Source organism: Sinocyclocheilus rhinocerous, unplaced genomic scaffold (assembly GCF_001515625.1).
Source record: "Sinocyclocheilus rhinocerous isolate Xijiao unplaced genomic scaffold, SAMN03320098_v1.1 scaffold1565, whole genome shotgun sequence".
NCBI lineage: Eukaryota > Metazoa > Chordata > Actinopteri > Cypriniformes > Cyprinidae > Sinocyclocheilus > Sinocyclocheilus rhinocerous.
In genome coordinates, this window is record NW_015655464.1 from 661265 (window position 1) to 681510 (window position 20246).

General features: G+C 37.4%; 1 protein-coding gene across 3 annotated transcripts in view; it reads right to left on the minus strand.

Moving 5' to 3' along the window:
* LOC107718341 (rhotekin-like) overlaps positions 1-20246 on the minus strand; it is a 59138-nt gene that overhangs the window by 14989 nt on the left and 23903 nt on the right. For all 3 annotated transcript variants that reach the window (XM_016525387.1, XM_016525386.1, XM_016525388.1), the window contains exons 2-3: positions 1228-1427; positions 125-186 (exon numbers count right to left, since the gene is read on the minus strand). In XM_016525387.1, the coding sequence (XP_016380873.1) occupies positions 125-186; positions 1228-1427 (262 nt within the window). The remainder of the gene's footprint in view (positions 1-124; positions 187-1227; positions 1428-20246) is intronic.

A 20246-nucleotide genomic window follows, 5' to 3' on the forward strand; every position in this document is an offset into this window, starting at 1 on the left:
GGCACTTCTGATGTGATAGTTCTTTAAAAAAAAACGTACAGACCCCAGAATTTTGAACAGTAGTGTATATTTTTTCATTACGTGAATTAATCATAACTACCTGAATTCTTTTCTGTGAACATACCTGAAATGGCTACTTTGCCCTTACATGGGGATCGGTCATCCATTGGACCTGCATCAGAAGACCTGAACACAAACAATAAGACACAAACCACAATGCGTAAAATGCTTCAGTCATAATTAAAGCTGAAGTGTGTGTCACCAAACGGAATTGTAAAAATTTCCTGAGCACTTCCTCTGTCTGCCATTTGACAGTCCCATCCCAAACTTATAATATTGGTTGAGCCAATGTCATTGTGTCAGGTTGGATGATATGCCAAATAAAAAAGCAATGTGCTGACATCCTTACATAAGTTCAAGATGACAGCACAACGAGTTCTTAAAACCCTTAAATGCCCCAATTACAACTGCCTCTACATATTAAACTGGGATACAAAAAATATTTTTTGAAAACATTAGACAGAAGTTTTTCTGAACATAGCTTTAGTTTTACATTTGTTTTGTGTCTTAAGGTCAACCATGTGATTAAAAGGACAAGCTTGTTGTATTTGCCTTAAATGAACATTTAAAGGGGTCATATGATGCGATTTCAAGTTTTCCTTTCTCTTTGGAGTGTTACAAGCTGATTGTGCATAGATAAGATCCCCGAAGTTGCAAAGACTAAAGTCTCAAAACCAAAGAGATATTTCTGTTACACCAAATACACAAAATAATGATCTTTAAAAAAAGCATCATATGACCCCTTTAATGCTTTGACATTAGCTGTAGAGTGATACAGTGTTCGCTGTCACCACATTGAACTCTTTCTGACCTCAACACTGTTTTCTGCTGTCATGTGCTTTGTGGCTGCCCAATTTGCTCTACTTTAGCCAATACATTCTGCTATTTTTAGACAAAAAGCATATAAGTGTTGGATTTTGTCTGTGTTGAAGTACTGGTCAACAGATGTCAAACTGCATTTATTAGAAGTGAATATTTTGATGAAACTTTATATTTGTTACCAGTGCTGACAGTATAATAGAAATGCCTGACCCAAAGAAACTGGCCTATAATCTGATTAACCTTTTATAAAGCACCACAAACATCAAAGACACCCAAAAATCTAATTTAGTTCAACCAAACTTGTTGACACAAACTGAACTAAATGAATCAAAAGTGACTGCTGACCTGCATGCGAGCCGCTGCATGACTTGTGCCTCCTTCATGCGCTGCAGCTCTGACATGTAGGCCATGATGCGGGCGTTGCAGGTGAGGAGACTCTTGGAGGCCTCCAGCGCTTGGTCCCTCTGAGAACATGCGGCCAGCAGCTTACACGCACCCTCACGCATTCGGATCTCATAGTCGATCTTCTTCTGGATGTCACTGTCCTGGAAAAATAAAAAAGAGGCTAATGTCAGGATTATTCCCAGTATTATACATTTTACTCAACTAGACAAGGGAGGATTAATCTCATACAATAAGCTAAGACATGTTGGCCATACACACTGAAATATGAACATTTGTCAAGCAATTTCTATGTGATCTGACCATTAGAAATGACTTTCATGAGTGTATAACCCGATGTACTCAGGATTTTTCAGTAGTATTGAACAATACTGACTTTTTTTTTAGATGTTACCACATAAACATTTTGGGTTAACTGCCGTGTTTCCAGGGCCTTAAGATGATTTATGAGGAGTCAAACAAGACAGCCTTCAACAGGAAAGACACATGAGAGCAACTTATCATAAGCACAAACATTTTTAGTCTGCTTTACTTATTAGAATAAGTAAAGAAAAACTCTTAGGGCATAAATGATCTGCATTATGCCCAAATGTCCAAAGCATGCCTGTAAAACACTGCAGAACAAGTGTCCCATGTGTCTCCCAGCACTGCACAGAGGGCACACCCCGGTCACATGACCATCTGCTCTGTAATGGACTGCTACGGCTTACTGTGTGTCTCAATGCAGTGATGTATGAAATTGAATATCGGGGTTAACAAGCTGGAAGAGATGCTTTGGCCTCTTGACGTCAGTTTACCTCCAAACAACCAGACACCAGGACACTGAATCACTTACACATAAACAAAGAGGAGTAATCTGTCAGGTTGTGGAGCTATATCTAGCATTTGAGGGTAGGTAGAGCATCTTTTAAGGGTCCCATTTTCTCTGGGCGAGATGTGAGACTGTGGCTGGATTATGAAGGGCATGAATAAAATAAAGAATAGAGATGAAGGAGGAAACAAAAGGAGGAGCTTGGGGAGAAAAGAAAAAAAAGAGAGGTATGTGTGACTGAGGATTTCCAATGGGCGAATAACCTACTGTCATTTAAACTGACTCTAGAAAGGGATTTAGCTTTAAGTCTACATGGAAATGAATCAGAAGGAGAAAAGGGTGGAAAAGAGCAAGTGAGAACAAAGCTTAAAAGAGAGGAAAAAAAAACAGAAGTCAGTTTTAAGCCATAGCTCTTGATGACAAGTTTAATTTGGCAAGCACAAATGAGGCTGAGGGACATGTTTTTTCAGTGTTTGGTGGAATAAATGAGTCATCAGTTACAACATATTGCATTGACTGTACTTCCATCCATCAATGTTTATTTTATTTCTTAAAATTAAAAAGTCCTTCTAATCTGGCGAAACAAGGTAATAGCCTTGAACCACTGAAAAATGGTCTGTTGGTCATTTTTTCATCTTTGCAGTTTTTTCTCAAGTGACTTTATTCAGACCCTTCTTATAATCTGCCCTTCTGTCGTCCACTGGGGCTCATGTTGCCATGGCAACATCCCAAAATACCCCTTTTGTGTGCAAATTTCAGAAGCACATTAAGGTCTAACCAGGCATCAATTAAGACAGCACCTCTTTTCGGTTCTCCTTTCAAAGGAAAACAGGGTTTGCTGTACACCTCACTGCAACAGATTGTATGTCTACTGTCAAAAGATAGACTTGATGAGCTTCAAAAGCAAGAAATCCTGTGGAAGCCTGAACAAAACAAACCAATCATGACCATTTAGATTCTTAAGATAGAGATTCTTTAGACAGAGCTCAGGGAATTACGGCCACCGTCCTACTTGTACACATAGACAGGCACATATAGAGCAGTTCAGATCAGTATAAGAGTGTGTTTGAGAAAGAGAGAGATGATCTATTGATATGATGAGCAAATTTGAGAAATTTTAAGAAAGAAAAAAATCAATTTAAAACCTGCAAGTAATATTGTGATGTCACGCCACTTTTGCATTCAGTGTGGAAATTGCTTATTGCTGGTTTGTTCTTATTGCTAGTAGTAGTAGTAGCAGCAAAAACTGTTGTAATTATGATATTTTGTCACAAAAATGGTTAATTTAAGACAATGTAATTTTTTTACATCAAACCAAACATCGTCAGCACAGCAAATAGTGACACGCTGCATATTGTGGCTCTTTACATTACATTTTTAAGCAACACAATTCGCTCTTGCAAATGAGACAAACTGAAGATCCAGCTCACTTCACAAATGCAAATTTATGGTCCAGACTAGAAAGAACAATACTCATGTTTTTGTTTAACCATTTCACTTTTGTTTAACAAAACTGAAAACAGACCGTGGCTATGTAGATTTTCAACTGATTTATGAACCAGACTGGAAAATTATTTCTCCACTTCAAATTGTCAAAATGAAATAAATTTTGAGCTTAGCACAATTTATTGGTGCATACATGACATATGGGCATCTATGTAATATTTGTAAAAAAAATTTTTTTTAAAAATCAGTTTTTAATTGTACTGACATAATAGTTATAGTGACATAATGATAATAGTTGATGAATGTATGAAAAAAGGTTTCAAAAATTGTGATGTTGTTTGTTTCATTTTTTCCTTGCTGAGCCAATTACTGAAAGAGATATATACGGCTCGCAAGCCATATGTTTCCAACACCGGTTTTAAGGCATGAGACTACAGTTATAAAAATGTTTGATGTCGGTTTCATGTCAGAAATGGGATGCTTACAAAGGGAAGGGAGGGCATATGTGAAACTGATGACTGAAGTAATGGCTGCTGAAAATTCAGCTTTGCCATCACAGGAACAAGTTACAATTTCAAATATATTCAAACCGTTATTTTAAATGACAATTTTTCACAATATTACTGTATTTTTGATCAAATAAATGTCTTGGTGAGCATAAGAGACTTCTCTCAAAAAACATAGTAGTGTAAGTAAACAGTAAAACCGTATTCTGAACAGTAGAGTAAGTACTTTAAATAAACACTTAAGTTAACGCTGCAGGAATTAGCGTGTAGTAAATATACAACCACATGAAACAAAGACCCTTCAAAAACACTTGCAACATTGCCAAATGCCACCCTCCCTTGTGACAGGTGCCAGGGCAGAGCAGCACGCCAGCCGGTGTGTGTTTATGTGCCAGTCGTCAGTGTCAGTGTGAGGGAGGGTGGCGGGCTGGCAGCAGAGAGGTGTGAAAGAGCAAGGGAGCGAGGGAGGAGGAGGGAGGAGAGTACAGCGAGCGCTCTGTTCCCCAGTAATGAAGCGTGAGTGTTGAAAATGAACCCAGATGGGAATAATTGAGGGAGATGGAATCTTCCCCAAGTCGTCAGAAAGATAGAGAACGCAAGAAAGAGTATGAAAAATAATGAGTCTGTAATTACAGTGACAAATGCCTTGCATGTTAATTTCTGCCACACTTCAGAGACCCCGGAACCCTACAGCTACAGGATCGGTTTATTGCTGTGAGACATGCAAACTACTTGGACATAAAAATTGCTAATAATTGCACAATGAAGCCAGTCTTTGATCTAAATCACATTAATACACCAGCTGATGTTTGCAGCTTGAGTCATTTCAGCCCAAATATTTACAGTACTCGAAACGTCCAGCAGACGCGAGACATGTACAACCTGGCAATACAACCATAGGAGGAATATCGGAAGCACATTTTTTCATTGGCAAGGGGACATGAGTCATGGGAAATGACTATGGTCTTTAGAGAATAGGCCACACATTTGAAGTCTTTCCCCCTGAAAATACCTTAAATAATGAATGTGAACTAATGGCTTTGTAATGTCAAATGAAAGAATGTAAACAGAGGAACCAGCCACATGGAGCCAGATAATGAGATGCTGATTTGATCTAAATCACATTAATACACCAGCTGATGTTTGCAGCTTGAGTCATTTCAGCCCAAATATTTACAAAGGCCATTCACACTTGAAATTGAACTAATTTAAAGTTAATTTTAACCCTGTGTTAACATCATGCTAGATTATTTGATCCATGTTAGCGATTTATACACTTAAAGGGACTTTAAATAAATGTTTTGTTGTCATTTACTCAGCTTCGTGTCGTTCCAAATCTGTATTACTTACTTTCTTCAATGGATTACAAAAAAGACATTTTCAAGAATAGCCCATGTCAACCATTTTTGTCCATAAAATTAAAAGTTTGTTGGGTCCAAAACACCACTGGATAGCACTGACTTGCACTGTATGACAAAAACCAAATTTCCGAGGCATTTTGCATCAACATATATTCTTTTGTAATCCACAGAAGAAAGTAAGTACAGGTTTGGAACTTTTCTTCATTTTCATTTTTGGGTCCCTTAGGTTAGCATTTACACAGTAGCTACATTCACATACACCCAAATAATCTATTAATTAGATTGATGGCTCTAAAACGGCGTCATATAAAAACCTGAATCCAATCGACTGAGCTTGATCCGAATGAAATTTCAACCGATTGCTACATTTAGGGTTCATATAAACAGAACTTTCAGAATCTGAAATCGGATTGGATTAATTCTGATTGATGACAATTAGTGCATGTGCACATACCTAGTGTTCAAGAAACTCTCCGATTTGCTTAGCAGTGCTTTATACCTCAGGCTTAAAAACAGCGCTGACCCTCTTTCAACATTACAAGTGTGAAACGTTGCTTAACTCCAGGTTAAAAGCGGCCATAATCTGCATGTTAGAACAGCATTAAGTGTAGTGTGAAAAGCCTATTAGTGTTATGAAGAGCTGACACATGTGGCAACTACCAAATTGCCACTTTTAAAAGCTATTTTGCTAATATTTTGTCATTAGCCGTTGTGAGCTAATCCAGTCTACTAAATAACAATGTGAAGTTAATAGGCCCTCTGGGGGTTTCACTGCATGAAGTGATGTCCTGCGGGACATTTCTCTCTGGGATATGCTCTTATGCTTGTTTGTTTTGTCTTGTTTTGCCTGTTCTGTTTCTCACGCTGAAGCTAAGTCTTAAACTTTGACCTCTCTCCCATATCGTACATAATGACGTCAGAAAACAGGGCCTCAACTCTCAGATAATCAGAGCTCATACTGTTGCAACATGACAGAAAAGTCACCTTGTTGATGTATATTAGCCATTAGCTGCACTGATGTGTCATTTGTCATTAGGAACTCTTCACCAACAGTAAATTCCCATCTCATTGCAAGTTTCCTGTGGTAAACTAACTTTTTAGATCAGTTTAGGCCAACATGAACTTCCTGATGAAGCCAGTTGACCAAAGAAGTCTTGTTAGATAAGACTTTTAAGCCTGTGTGTAGAACAGCATTATAACATCCAAAACACAACATATGCTGGTGACCAGCAATGCAGAGATCTGTTGCTTTTTTGTTTGCCTTTAGACATCTTTCATGAGTTAGTTTACTTCTCTGAAGATATTTTGCTCTTCTCAGAGGATTCAAATGCTCTGAGGTCATTTCCTGTCATGAAAAACGTGGCTGCAGTGATCTGTGTGAAGCTCTCCTGATTGACAGCAGCAGCTGTGATTCCTGAACTGCAATGCTAAAGAGACGGGAGAATTAAATCTTCTGGGCGACACTGACCAACTTAAAACATACTATGACCTGGATGGCTATTGCTCACAGCTGCTTAAATGGGTGCGAACCTAAGAAGCACTGGAAAATGGCTCACTATGTTAATCACAGGCCTGCAAACACATAGGAAATGATCATCATTACCTTTAACAGTAAGTGAAAAGGATGGTATTATATTCTTCAGCTACTTTACCAATTTTCTTTTCACTAAAAGTTCACACAACAGTAATTAATGTGCTCTTCTGTATTACTGAACTTTGACTTTCTCTCACAGTAAAAAGAAAATACGGTGACACCCAAAGGCAAAACACCAATTGAAAAGGCCAAATCACTGACCACACCCACAGACACACAAGATTTCACTGACCGAGGCCTGTCAGCCTCCAATTAGTCAACCACAAATATGCACCCGCCTTCCCCATCTGTTCCACCCAATCCCAGCGCTCCTCTTTTCATTCTTGTGCAAGCCAGCACTGAGGACAGTATTGTACTTTCCCATCGATACGGGTGTAAAAGTAGAGAAACAAGCTTGGGAATGAGCCACATGGGGTTGGAAAGGGCAAAAAGTAACGTTTTAATGATTCAGTTTTCTGCAGGGCAAAAGCCAGATCCTTCTGCATAATCTAAGATATCCAATCACATAAAAGATAAGCCATACTAACAAGTCAAGGTTTAAGCTTACAAGAATGGATGGCATACTGTCTAGCTTACACTCCAAGACCAGGGGCCGGTTGCATAATCTGCTTAGACTAGTCTTAAAAGTTAGTCATTTAATTTTTTTCTTCAAGACTGGTCATGATTTTTTTTTAAGTCAGTTATATAAAAAGGTAGACTGGTCTAATTGGAATCCGAAAAGTAAGATTGCTTAAGACTTGGTAAACTGGTTCTTAAGACATAGTCTTAACATAGTGGCTGTGTTTATGCCGCTGGACCCAGTATTATTCATACAGTATATATATATATATATATATATATATATATATGTAATAGTTCTGTTATTATAAATACATTTTGTGTAATGTCATTATAGTGTAGTTCATTAAAAAGAATTATAATCACTAAAAATGAAAATAGTAATAATAAATGTTTTTTATATGCCAATTCATTTTTGTCCTCTGTAGTGGAAAAATAGACACTATATACATAAATATATTTTAATAATTTTGTTATAGTGTAATTCTTAATATACACCAGCACCACTGTTCAATAGTTTGGGGTCAGTTAGATTATTGTTTTTAAACAAACCCTTTCTTTAGCAAGGTTACAATAAATTGATCAAAAGTAAAAAGTAACAGTAAAAACTATCATAGTTTACACCAAAATATTAGGCAGCACTTTCAATACTGATAATAATAAGAAAAGTTTCTTGAGCATCAAATCAGCATATCAGAATGATTTCTGAAGGATCATGTGACACTGAAGACTGGAAATAAATTACAGAATATTACAGAAATAAATTACATTTTAAAATATATTCAAATAGAAAACAGCAATATTTCACAATTTTACTGTTCTTACTGTAGTTCTGATAAAAAATGCAGCCTTGGTGAGCATATGAGACTTCTTTTTGAATGGTAGTGTACTTTATATATAAAATTGCAATGATAGCATCAAAATTCATGTAGTAACTATAGTATATTCCTACAAAATAACCCTTAAATACTTTATTCACAACAGCAAAACATCCTCTAAAAACATCAGACAAACACCTAGTGACTACTGACTCAAATAATCCACCCTAGAGGCTGAAGAGCTAAATTTCTATGACAACCAGGACAGGCACAAGCATTGTTTGAGAGGAAACGGTACAGCTCTTTTGGCAGCAAAGATGCTGTGGGAAAGGTTCTGTTGACCTGCGTTAACCCTGCCAAGTTTCAACCCGTTCAGAATGCTACCAAAATACTGAAGAAAAACTGCTAGTGGAAGCTGCATCATGTGCAATGATTCTATGGAAAATAATGGCCTCAACAGGCAAGTTGTACTCCAGACACACAGATTTTACCCTGTTAGTACTGCGCAGGCCAAAATGGAATCCTATTTAAGCTGCACAGCAATACACAAGTCTCATTATTAGCACACAATGAACCATTTGAGATGTTATTGTGTATGTGTGTGAGGGCAGTCTAAAACGCACAGTGTGTGACTATGGCTCTCCAGCCAGCTGTTCCCACACAAAGGCAAGCAGCCTTCCAGCACAGCTGGTTTTGGACAACTAAAAAAGGGTGTGTAAATATGCCTTTGGAAAAATGAGGTGTCTGTGTGTGTTGGAGAGTTGCGCAAGCTGAGACAGAAAAAAAAGGGGTGTGCGCATACATGTGCATGCTTGAGCTGTGAACTTTGACTACACACAGCCCACATCTGTGATGGAAAATATATTTTTGATATTGTGTAGGTGTTTGTGTGCAATCTGGGAATCAGTGCAAGCAACAATATCTGTGTGTGTTTGAGCTGCTGCCATATCTCACTCCACAAGGAGAATAAAGACGACTGAGATCTTAATCCACGGAATCAACACTACTTCATATGGTTGAAATGGGGCGCTTAGAAACTCTCTTTAATATCTCAAACAGCTACATGAACTAGATGATATTATTTTCCTGCTTTTCCTGATAGGCAATGTCTAAAAATCATTTTGTTTCAGACTGATTTGCTAAAGCATCTTGTGAGCCGGTTTGAACGATTCATGAAAATGAACCGATTCAAAGTAACAATTTACTCACAAACTGAACATCACCATACATTAAGTTTTACTTTACAAAGCTCTACACAAGAGTAATATTACAAGAAAATATGTTAGAGCTGAGCATGACTAGAGAAATATATATTCACAAAAGATTATATAAGGCCCACAGATGGCAAACCATCCACACAGGCACTCTCCAGGCTTCCTCCATTTCTGAGCGGTACTGATCCTCTCTTCACACCCAAACACAGCATGTTCACCTCAAGCCTGACACGCGATGCCCTTCTTCAGCTAGGTAACGTCCTCGGCTCTGGAGATCCCTGCTAAACCCCTTTACAGGCTCAGTTTTTGGGCTAGTGGAGGTAAGAGGGGTTCTGCTTGCCCCAGTGACACACTCGGGCTGATATTATGGCTGTTAATCTCAGACTTTGATGCTGTCGGAGACAGAGTGTGGGACTGGTCTCTAATCAGCTCAAGCGGGCTAATTGGTGGTTAAGCACCTCTGGCAGCTCTAAGTATAGAGCCGTGATGAAAAGGTGGAAACAGTGACCTTGAAGGGCCAGGATACCATCAGGTTTACACCAGTGTAGATCTACTGAGCTACAGTATACATGCTCTCTGGATTTAAATAAATTCGTTACAATATGTACAATATTCGATATAAACTGCTCAACTGAATATGATGTATATTGGAGCAAATATTTGCTAGCCCCCATAATGTCGGATTTATTTCACCAGTAGACTGGATTTAAATGAGTACATTATTTTACTGTATGCACTTTTTAAATATTGTAATGTATATTATAATGAAGTAATCATAACTTTGTTTTACATGGCTATTTTTCAACCTCAGTCTGACCCTTAGAATTAAAGACTATTTTGGCTACTGTACCTTTAAGACTTCTCTATGCAAACCACCTTTATTATGGCTGTAAAGTTTACACTAACTGAATACTAAATAGGTGTTAATAAATGTAATTGGTTCTGTGTCAAATGTGCTCATGGTAATGAAATCAATACCATGATGATTTCTAAACTATACATTTTCCATAAATGTGGACTGAGTGGTATATAAAGAGTTCTTTGTGTTGTGAATGACTGAGTCAACAACATTCATAGAACTGTTTTATTTTAAAAAAGCAAGGAAAATCTTGTTTTCCATGACATGTTCCTTTTAAACATCAGCTCCTCCTGAGAATGGACATGCATTAAAATGGATCAGAGCTCAGCTTTTTATTTCTCCTTCACACTGGTTTGACTTTGATGAAGGCCTGAGATGCATGATTGCAGATGTATGATTCTGTATGACCGGAGTTCACTTTCTTTTACATTAACAATGCATGTAGTAGCTTTTGGTACATAAAGGTGTGTGTATGCAGCTATGAGATCATAGTGTTTACATCACAGAGGTAGATGGCAACTCACATCAACATTAACTAAAAAACTGATTAACTAGACTCAATTCACTGATGATCCAATTCATTGACTGAAGAGGTCACATTTTGGCTGGTTAGCAAGACCCTGTTCACGCAAGACCCTGTTCACTCCTGCTGGAAGACTGCACACTCTGTGGGTATTTTTTTCCATTTACGGTACAGCTGATTACCACAAAAACAAAAAAGTCCAGTACTGAACTTCCATGAGCAAAGATGACAGATTTCAAATCACATATTTCCAGAGAGCGCCAGCTGAGCAGCTGCTATTGAAATGTATGAAAATTTTAATTAAAGGGGTCATGCGATTTCAATTTGTCCTTTCTCTTTGGAGTGTTACAAGCTCTTGGTGCATAAAGAAGATCTGTAAAGTTGCAAAGACTAAAGTCTCAAATCCAAAGAGATATTCTTTATAAAAGTTAAGAGTCAACCATGTAGAGCTACTGTAGAGTAGCACTTGTTGTTTGTCATTTCTCCGATCACAAATGCAGACATGGTTTTATGTTTACGCGGCGCGGCGCGATGTAACGCAACACATAAAAAGACAATATAAGTCATTATAATCCGTAATTATGTCCACACTGGATGCAACAAATACCTCGTTTATAATGGGTTTTAATGTTTATGTCTCGTCGCTCCGGCCTGACAGGGCATCACAATATGGTAAGGGGCGTAACATTTCCGTCACACGCTTGAGGTATTCGGCGAATCACAACGCACTGGATAGCTGGCCAATCAGAGCACACCTCGCTTTTCAGACCGATGAGCTTTGTAAAAATCGACGCGTTTCAGAAAGGCGGGGCATAGAGGAGAAACAATAATGTACAGTATGTGGAAAATAATGTGTTTTTTTTACCTTAAACCGCATAAACACATTTCATTACACCAAATACACAAAATAATGTTCTTTTTAGCAGCATCATATGACCCCTTTAATACATTTCTCCACGAATTATAGACCCCCTTGGACCTCCAAAATGAGCAACAAACATCTAAAATTATTGCTTCACAAATCAGAAGCACCAGCAGATAAAGTTTATTACTGTAATCATAGTAAACTCCTCTCTCTTTGTCACTCCATCATGCTCTGTGCGGTGTTGAAAGCTCCCTCAGACTGTGCGTAACCAAGCTGTTGTGCCTCATTAAGATCAAGGCTGAGAGCGTGTGCGCATAGAGCTTAAAGAGCAGAAAGACCCCATGTAGAATCAACATCAGCCTGTTTTGTACACTCACAGTTGCCGCTAACTAAGACTAAATGAGAAGTTCAAGCTTCCAGACATTCACTGGATCATTTAAAGTAACAAAGAAACAGGCTTTGTGCTTTGCATCTTTGTATTTGATGCCAAAAGCAAGTGCTGTAACAAACCAGTGAGCCCCTTTGTTATGGTTTTCCCAATACACTATTGGTTCATTAATTAATGCACAAACGCAGCTGTGTGACTGGTGTACTAGTGCTGGGAGATCTTCATTAGCATGTCTATTAAAGTGCAGGTCTGCAGGTGGGATTAACTGCCCTGCTGAGCACACAAACTCAGCTGCCATGAGCCGACCTGACCGGAGAAAAATGTAAATGGAGAAAAAGACTTCCCAAGAGGAGGATACAGGCTTCAACATTTACTTGCCATAAATATCCACACACACTCACACACACACATATTATATATAAAGTTTGGGTCGGTCAGCAAGATTTTTTAAAATGTTTTTGAAAGCAGTCTCTTATGCAATTATTTGCTAAAAAAAATAGTAAACCAGTGAACTATTACAGTGTCCTGCAGAGTTTAGCTCCAACTTGCCTCAACACACCTGCCAGGAAGTTTCTAGTATGGCTAGTAAGACACCGGCCCTCCAGGACCGAGTTTGGAGACCCCTGCTTTAAAAGGTATATACAATGAAACATTTAACAAGCAAACAATGATCAGCTCCAACTGTTATGAACTGCTCTGAATATCAGACTGAGCATGAGTCATTCAAAATCCATTTCGCATCATTCCACTAACACTCATTCATTTAAATCCTCAATGACATCCACTAAATCCTCTTTAGTACATAAAGCATTGTCCTGTCATTCACTTATAATTACAGCAGGTCCTGCTCAAACTGAAATGGGCTTTGGTCAGGAAGGGTAGACCAGGAGATAAAATCTGCAGATTTTGTTTTTTGTTTACTCTTCTAATCTGCAGCTTTACTTGAAAGATGATTGCAAAGAAGAGTGTATGCATAAGAAATTATCAGGGAGTAAGAGAAAGAGAGAGGCCATTAGTCACCAAGCTCAAAGCTGAATTAAAATTCAAGCACAGCATCATTTTATCATTCTGAGGACTAGTGTGCAGGAATATAAAGTTTTTTGTCTGTTTCAGTATCGCTGGCTTTGTCTTCTCCGTCTGTCTATGTTCTTCCTGTAAGTGTGGATGAGCAGTCACTGCTAGTAAACCACACCAATGCGTGCAATCAATAAAGACTGTGTGCAGCTTGTGTGCAGTTTACAGTATGTCCTTCTAGTTCTAGTGTCTATTTCTAATGCAAGCTGCACGAGTAAAGACAATCTCATTCATTGTACAATCCACAATTCCACATACCTTTAAGATTCTTTTTTTTATGTAAACCAATATGGCAGTCGTTTTAGATTCGTACTGACACCTAATGGTGCGGATGTAAAATCACACAAAACAAAAGCTTTTTCATTATCAATAACACTGTCAGCCCTGATTAAATTTTTCCGTTAATGAAAGTGTTCAATAATACTTTTCAGTTACGGAGACCGAAAGACCGAGTATTATTTAGCTCATCATGTGATCTCAACATGGCCGCCCTCATGAGTTGACCTGCTCCATGTAAAATTAAACAGTTTTTATTAGGCTACTGATATGACTTTCAACTTAGGTGTGAGAGTAATAAACATTCACTCTTTTTTCAAACTGTTTGTCTCTTGTAGGGTCGATGGGATTCTGAAGTCTATCCTAGTACATTTTAAACATTTTTTTTTTTAATTCTATGCATTTACGTGTAAACTTTTTCTAACAAGGGAACAAAAAAATAAATAAATAAAGAGTGCACATTTAACTTAATCTTGGCAATAACAAATAAAGATTTATTTCAAGTTCTGTTTACACACAATCTGGAAACGACAGAAATAGATGGATGGACCCAGCAGATTTCTTAAACATGCAAATACATAGACAGACAGACATGCATTTCTCTGAGATCTTTCTCACGCATTTCAAGAGCAGCTCACAGCAGGACTGGGAAAGACTGGGGGGAAAAAAACAGAAAAAAAGGAGAAAAGTTTGAAAAAACAGGGTAAGTGTGATGTGAGGGGGGAAATGAGGGATGTAGAAAGAGAGATATTTTAAGACATAAGAGGGCATCTGCACCAGTTCTTTCTGTTAAAATGTGCTCTAGTAACACATATAGTTTTGGTAGGTCAAACACATCCAGGCATACACAGAAAGCAGCATGACAAATATAGCAGAAATACTGGTCTCAGTATTTGTGTCTGTGTATTTTCCAGTATCTAGAATAGCTCACTGAAGCAAGACCAAAGAGGGAGAGAAACAGAAGACTGGGGGAAACTCACAGTGAAGAGCACCCACTGATAGCGTTTATTTGCTTGCACTTTCTGACTTTAGCACCTGATTAACTAAAGGAATTATGCAAATCAAATAGTGGCACAAAAACGCCCTAAAATCTCCATTATGCAGGCTGGTTCTGAGTGCTAGGATTTGGACAATCATGATCTTGAATATATTGCTGGGACTGCATCCTGGCACCTGAATCAGCTCTTTTATATGCCAAAAAACACTTCTCTGAACAATTATAATGCTTTTCTCCATCATCTGATTATCGTTTGATCAACTGCCGCAGCCAAAGAAATGAAAAGAATATGTACATAAAAACCTCTTTTAGCACAGCTTTACCAAATATAACAGATTTTTGCAAATAAAGCAGTTGCTAATGTGTTCTTAGCGTTTGTTAGAGTCTTGCTATGCGTTGCTAGAGTGTTGCTAAGTGGTTGCATATATGCCCAAGTCAAAACAGGCCAACCTCAATTCTCTGTGATATTCTGATCTGTAGATATGGCTCAGATTCTCCTTCAAGGTACATTTATGAGGCTAATTTTGGCCAGTTTTACAGTCAGGCAAACAAAAACTGTCCAATTACTAGAAAAATGATAGCAAACTTCTCATAAACAGTGTTTGTGGTATCAATCACGAAAGAAGGCAACTCAAGCGTTGAGCAAGTCATAATTTGTACCCTAAACAACTGCTGTTTGCACTGAAGAGCATAGAGTAAATTATTTTAATCCATTGACACACTAAATGTTTCTGTTAAAAAGTATGAAAGCAAGCAGCTTTGTCAACAGAAGTACCAGAGGGAATATATTAGCCATGTGGAAGTCAAAAAGGTTGAGAACCACTGGCTTAGTTTTTTTTTTTTTTTTTCAAATAATGCACACAGTCTACACTGAAGTCACATTCTCAGGAAACTAAACATTCTTTAGAAATTAACGCTCAGCAGAAAGCTGTTGTAAATTCCAAGCAAGTATGATTAATACCTGTGCCTGTAGTAGTCATTTACAACCAGCATGTCACCCTCCCGTGCTGAAATACCAGCCCAGCAGTTTAGTGGCAAACTATGTTTAAAGTGTATTTTCGCTTTGCAAAAAGACGTCAGTGAGCTATAATGCAAAAGACCCCTGAGGAGCATACTCTGTTTAAACTCATAAAATAAACTGCTTGTGTGGGATTTTGGTGTTTTGAGTGTGGACCCCCCTATGCTCAAAGCAACCACCTCCAGATAAAGCACACAGAGCCACTGACACACACAAACAGCAGTGCACATTAATAACCTACACACACGAGGCCCACACACTGCCCTCTCTCCCACTACTACAGCAGAATGCCGTTTTCTAACTTGAGTATGAAAACACAGCTTTGACACAATAATATTTAAAGATCATTATTTTGTGTATTTGGTGTAACAGAATATGTTGACATGCTTTAATGTTCAAAAAACACATTATTTTTCAAATACTGTACATTATTGTAGGTCCTCTATGCCACGCCTCTCTCAAACGCTTAGTTTTTTACAAAGTCCCTCCTTCCGACAAGCGCAGTCTGCTCTGATTGGCCAACTGACCCAGTGCATTGTGATTGGCCAAACACCACAAGCACGCGTCGGAAATGCAACGCCCCTTACCATAATCGCGAGCGTCAGCTCTCAAAGTAAATATCAAGATATTAATAATGTCGTTAGTTTTACCATCAGTTCAAGCCCGAAAGAGGAACAGAGTCGCGTGACAGACACAGTGACGAAGCTGGTATGTGTTTGCAGTACACAAGCCACGGTTAAGACAGCTGACTCCACTGTGATCTCTCTCTCGACTTTAGTCTTTGCAACTTCAGGGATCTTATCTATGCACAATCAGCTTGTAACACTCCAAAGAGAAAGGAAAACTTGAAATCGCATCATATGACCCCTTTAATAACTCCATTAAAAATATCCCTCACACAAACACTGTCTCCAACACAATAAATCTCTGCCTTTTCTGGGAATGTGCCTCCCTGACATATACACATATAGCCTACATAAAGAGCAGGTATATTTAAAATCAGTTTACCTATAGGACTATTCAGCAAAAAAAGATTTTACAATTTACATTGAACAATGCATTCCAGCAGACTATTGTTTTTTTACACTTATTTCTACAAATCTTTCTTATTTCTTATTTCACACTAGGGCAGCCACTAACGACTATTTTTATTTCGATTAATCTATCGACTAATTTATCGATTAATCTAAACGATTAATTTCCCACCCAAAAACATCAACAACTTTACTTATGAATATTTTATTAAACTATATTTCATTAAACCAAATGAAATCCAAAAGTAAAAAAGTAAAGTGCAACATAAATGCAAGAAGCAAGTGTCCATCTCATAGTCCAAATCACTGAAATCAAAGTTCAGTATTATAGTGTAAGAATGACAACATATCCACGTGTTCTAGTCTACTAATAATAAAATTTTAATCAAAAAACACTTTTTAAAGGAGTATTTACCAGAAATATTATTTACCAGAATTTATTTAGGAGAAAAAGATAAATGTGCAGTATTTCTGAAAAAAAAAAAAAACTTTACAAAATAAAATAAAATCAATTAATTGGAGATGCTTTTGATTATTACAATTTTATGGAACCATTAAAATAGAATCCAGAAAATAATGGAAAACAGAATTTGGTAAAGATAAAACTGTAAAACTCAAACTTTAACCATTAAAACAGAGTATAGAAAAACAAAAATGGAAATAACTGAATTTGGAAATAAAACGGATTTCATAGTGCCCTATAATTATAATAAATTTTTTGTGGTAATAAAAATAGATGTAAGTGAACAATAGCCTTTAAAATTACTTAAAATACATATATAATAGCAATGAGGCAATAATAATTAGTTCAAATAAAGTATCAAAAGCAAGAAATCATATGGTTTTATTGAACAAAATTGTTAAAATACATAATGTATTATAAACAGTACATCACGCATTACAACAAAGGCCTGCAGAGGGCGTCAACGGCCTGATGATTGTTTACACATTGCTGTGCGATCTAATACTTGTTTAATATTGACCAAGCAAATAGTCGAATGAAGTCGACGAATCGCGACAGCCCTATTTCACACCTCACCTATTAATAAAATATCATTTTTATAAGTTTTATTTTAGTTTATTTATGCAAATCAGTTGAAACAATTCTTGTAGATTATTTGATTCAAAACTCTGATTCAAAAATGTTCACAGACATTTTCATACATTAAAAGGTTTAGTAAATTGTCACACTGTTGCATATAAATGAAAATGACCAAATATCTCTCTTTGTGTTCATTTGGCAAAAACATTCCCTGAATATTTTTAACTACATTTTTACTTTGTTTTTTTTTTACCTCTTGCTTTAAGTATTTTGAAATAAATCAGCTAAATTGGTAGAAATTATCCTCTGGTTGAAATGTCATGCTAAAATAACGATTTATATTGGTTATACAAAAATAGTGATACAAAAATATTTTTTGCATCAACAGCTGATACAAGAATAAAGCAAAAAGTGTATCCTTTATCACGTTACTTTTTTCTATGGTTAGATTGACTCTTTTTGTTTTGCTTTTGGTGTGAATAGGCCTTAAAATTGTTAGCAGCTAACTGATTCCACCACACACACACACAAATATATGAGCAGGCACTCATGAATACACACTTCCATATGGGCTATGTGAGTGTGAGTGAAGCTGAGAATTCAGCAGTGCTCCAGTGTGGTGAACACATTGGCATTTCAACCTCAGACTGGTAGACACAGTGAAATTTATCCCGTCCATCTCTTTGTCTCTGTCCCAAACCATCTACACTTCTTGTCACTCTCTTGTTTGTCCAGATAAATGGTACTGTCAAAATGAAAAATATACACAGTCTTGTTTGACAATAAATGGTCTTGCTGCTGAGAGAGTCTCCCATGACTTCACATGGAAGTCAAATCTGAACTGAATAATGGTCTAAGTGACAATTATTTGAAATAAGTTGAAATTAATGCTTAATAAAGCAGTTCCGCACACAATGTATCAAATGTATCAAAATGCAACTATGACATGAAATCTACAAACAAAGTCTAAAGCTGTGATTTCTCAAGCGGCAATGTTGTGCAGCTCATATGTTGTAGCTGCATCTCTGAAGACAATTGGGAGGAAGAAACAGCATCTCTTCAGCAAATATTGATTCTCTAAATGCAGTCAGACTAGACCGTAATGATTTGCCTGCAGCAGCTAGCAGGACTGGACTGAATCCTGTACATCATGACAAGCCACCAAACATTCCCACATCGATCTTCATTGATTAAATTCCTGAGAGAAAACACCACGTTGAGGGTCACGAACAAAATTATTTAAAACAATTCAAGAAATCTTCAAAGCGAAAAGAGCAAGCTGTCTCTGCGTCTAATCGTCTCTTCAAACCTGACCTTTTCTGCATCAGACTGCCAGTGGTTTAACACGGTCCTCACATTGAACCTTCACAACAACACAGCAAACAGCAAAAACAGCAAAAAAGTGAAACAGAAAGAAGAGAGAATCTGAATGTTTGGATAGGGGAGCGCCTCAGGTTTAAGTTCTGATATAGTGTGGCAAAGATCGTGGGCTAATTTTGAGACCTCTGAAAATTTACAGGATTGTGCAGATTTATATGACTTTAATGGCAGGGTAGGTGATTTGGTCTTCACATCTTCACATCCCGATAACAATCACTAAGTTAAGTGGTCTAAATGTATTTACCGGTATATGTATTATATATCGTCTGTGGAAGGTGTAGGACCATAAAATGTTCCTCCAATCATATACCTTGGTCTGAGGGCTACGATAGGCTGTCCTACCAATGTATTTGCATACCTCAGTACACCCTATTTGCACAGACATGATACATAATTGGCGCATTCCATTACACTATTGCAGACCAAGCAGGAGTGGATGCTTTATTATTGTATAATATTATAAGCTTTGTACAGTAATGTTTTCTTACAGGTGAATGAGCCATGAGGTAATATGACAGCGTTGCATTCAACCGTCCACCAACGCCGTCTCTCATCGTGTCACTGGTTAGCCTCTGGTCTGCCTGTGCGCATTCATGTGTTTTGGAGGAGGCGTGGCTTTGGAGAGTGATTTGCAGGGAGGGTGGGATCTTATGCTTTCAAAGCTAGCTTGCAATGGCTAGCCTACCCTACCTTCAATAGATGTAACACGATAAGAAGGATAACAGCTGAACATCACTGATGGGAAGTCTGGCCATTAAACCGTTCAGTGTGTGTCAAAGAACCAGTTTCAAAAAATAATTCAGTGGTTCTATTATATAGTGTTATATTATCTAAAATGTTTTAATAAAGTCATATATAATCCAAATATAATTTGCATTAAATAATAATACAGTTCTGCTGTTTGACTATTAAACTTCCTTATCATCCTATCAGTCAAATCCTTATTAAATTTTAAAGAGCAGGTCATATGGTATTTTAAAGTGTCCTAATATTGTGTTGGAGCCCCCTACAACAGGTTTAAATGCATCTAAGGTCAGAAAACATTGCAATTTTCTCAGAATATACATTTAATATTAGAGTCATTTGCCAATGATTTCTAAACGATTCGTTCCAAGCAAGTTCGGAGCAAACCCCTCCCTTCCATAAGCCCAGTGTTCAAACTATACCGTGGACTTTGGGGGAGCCCACTGGGTTTTTT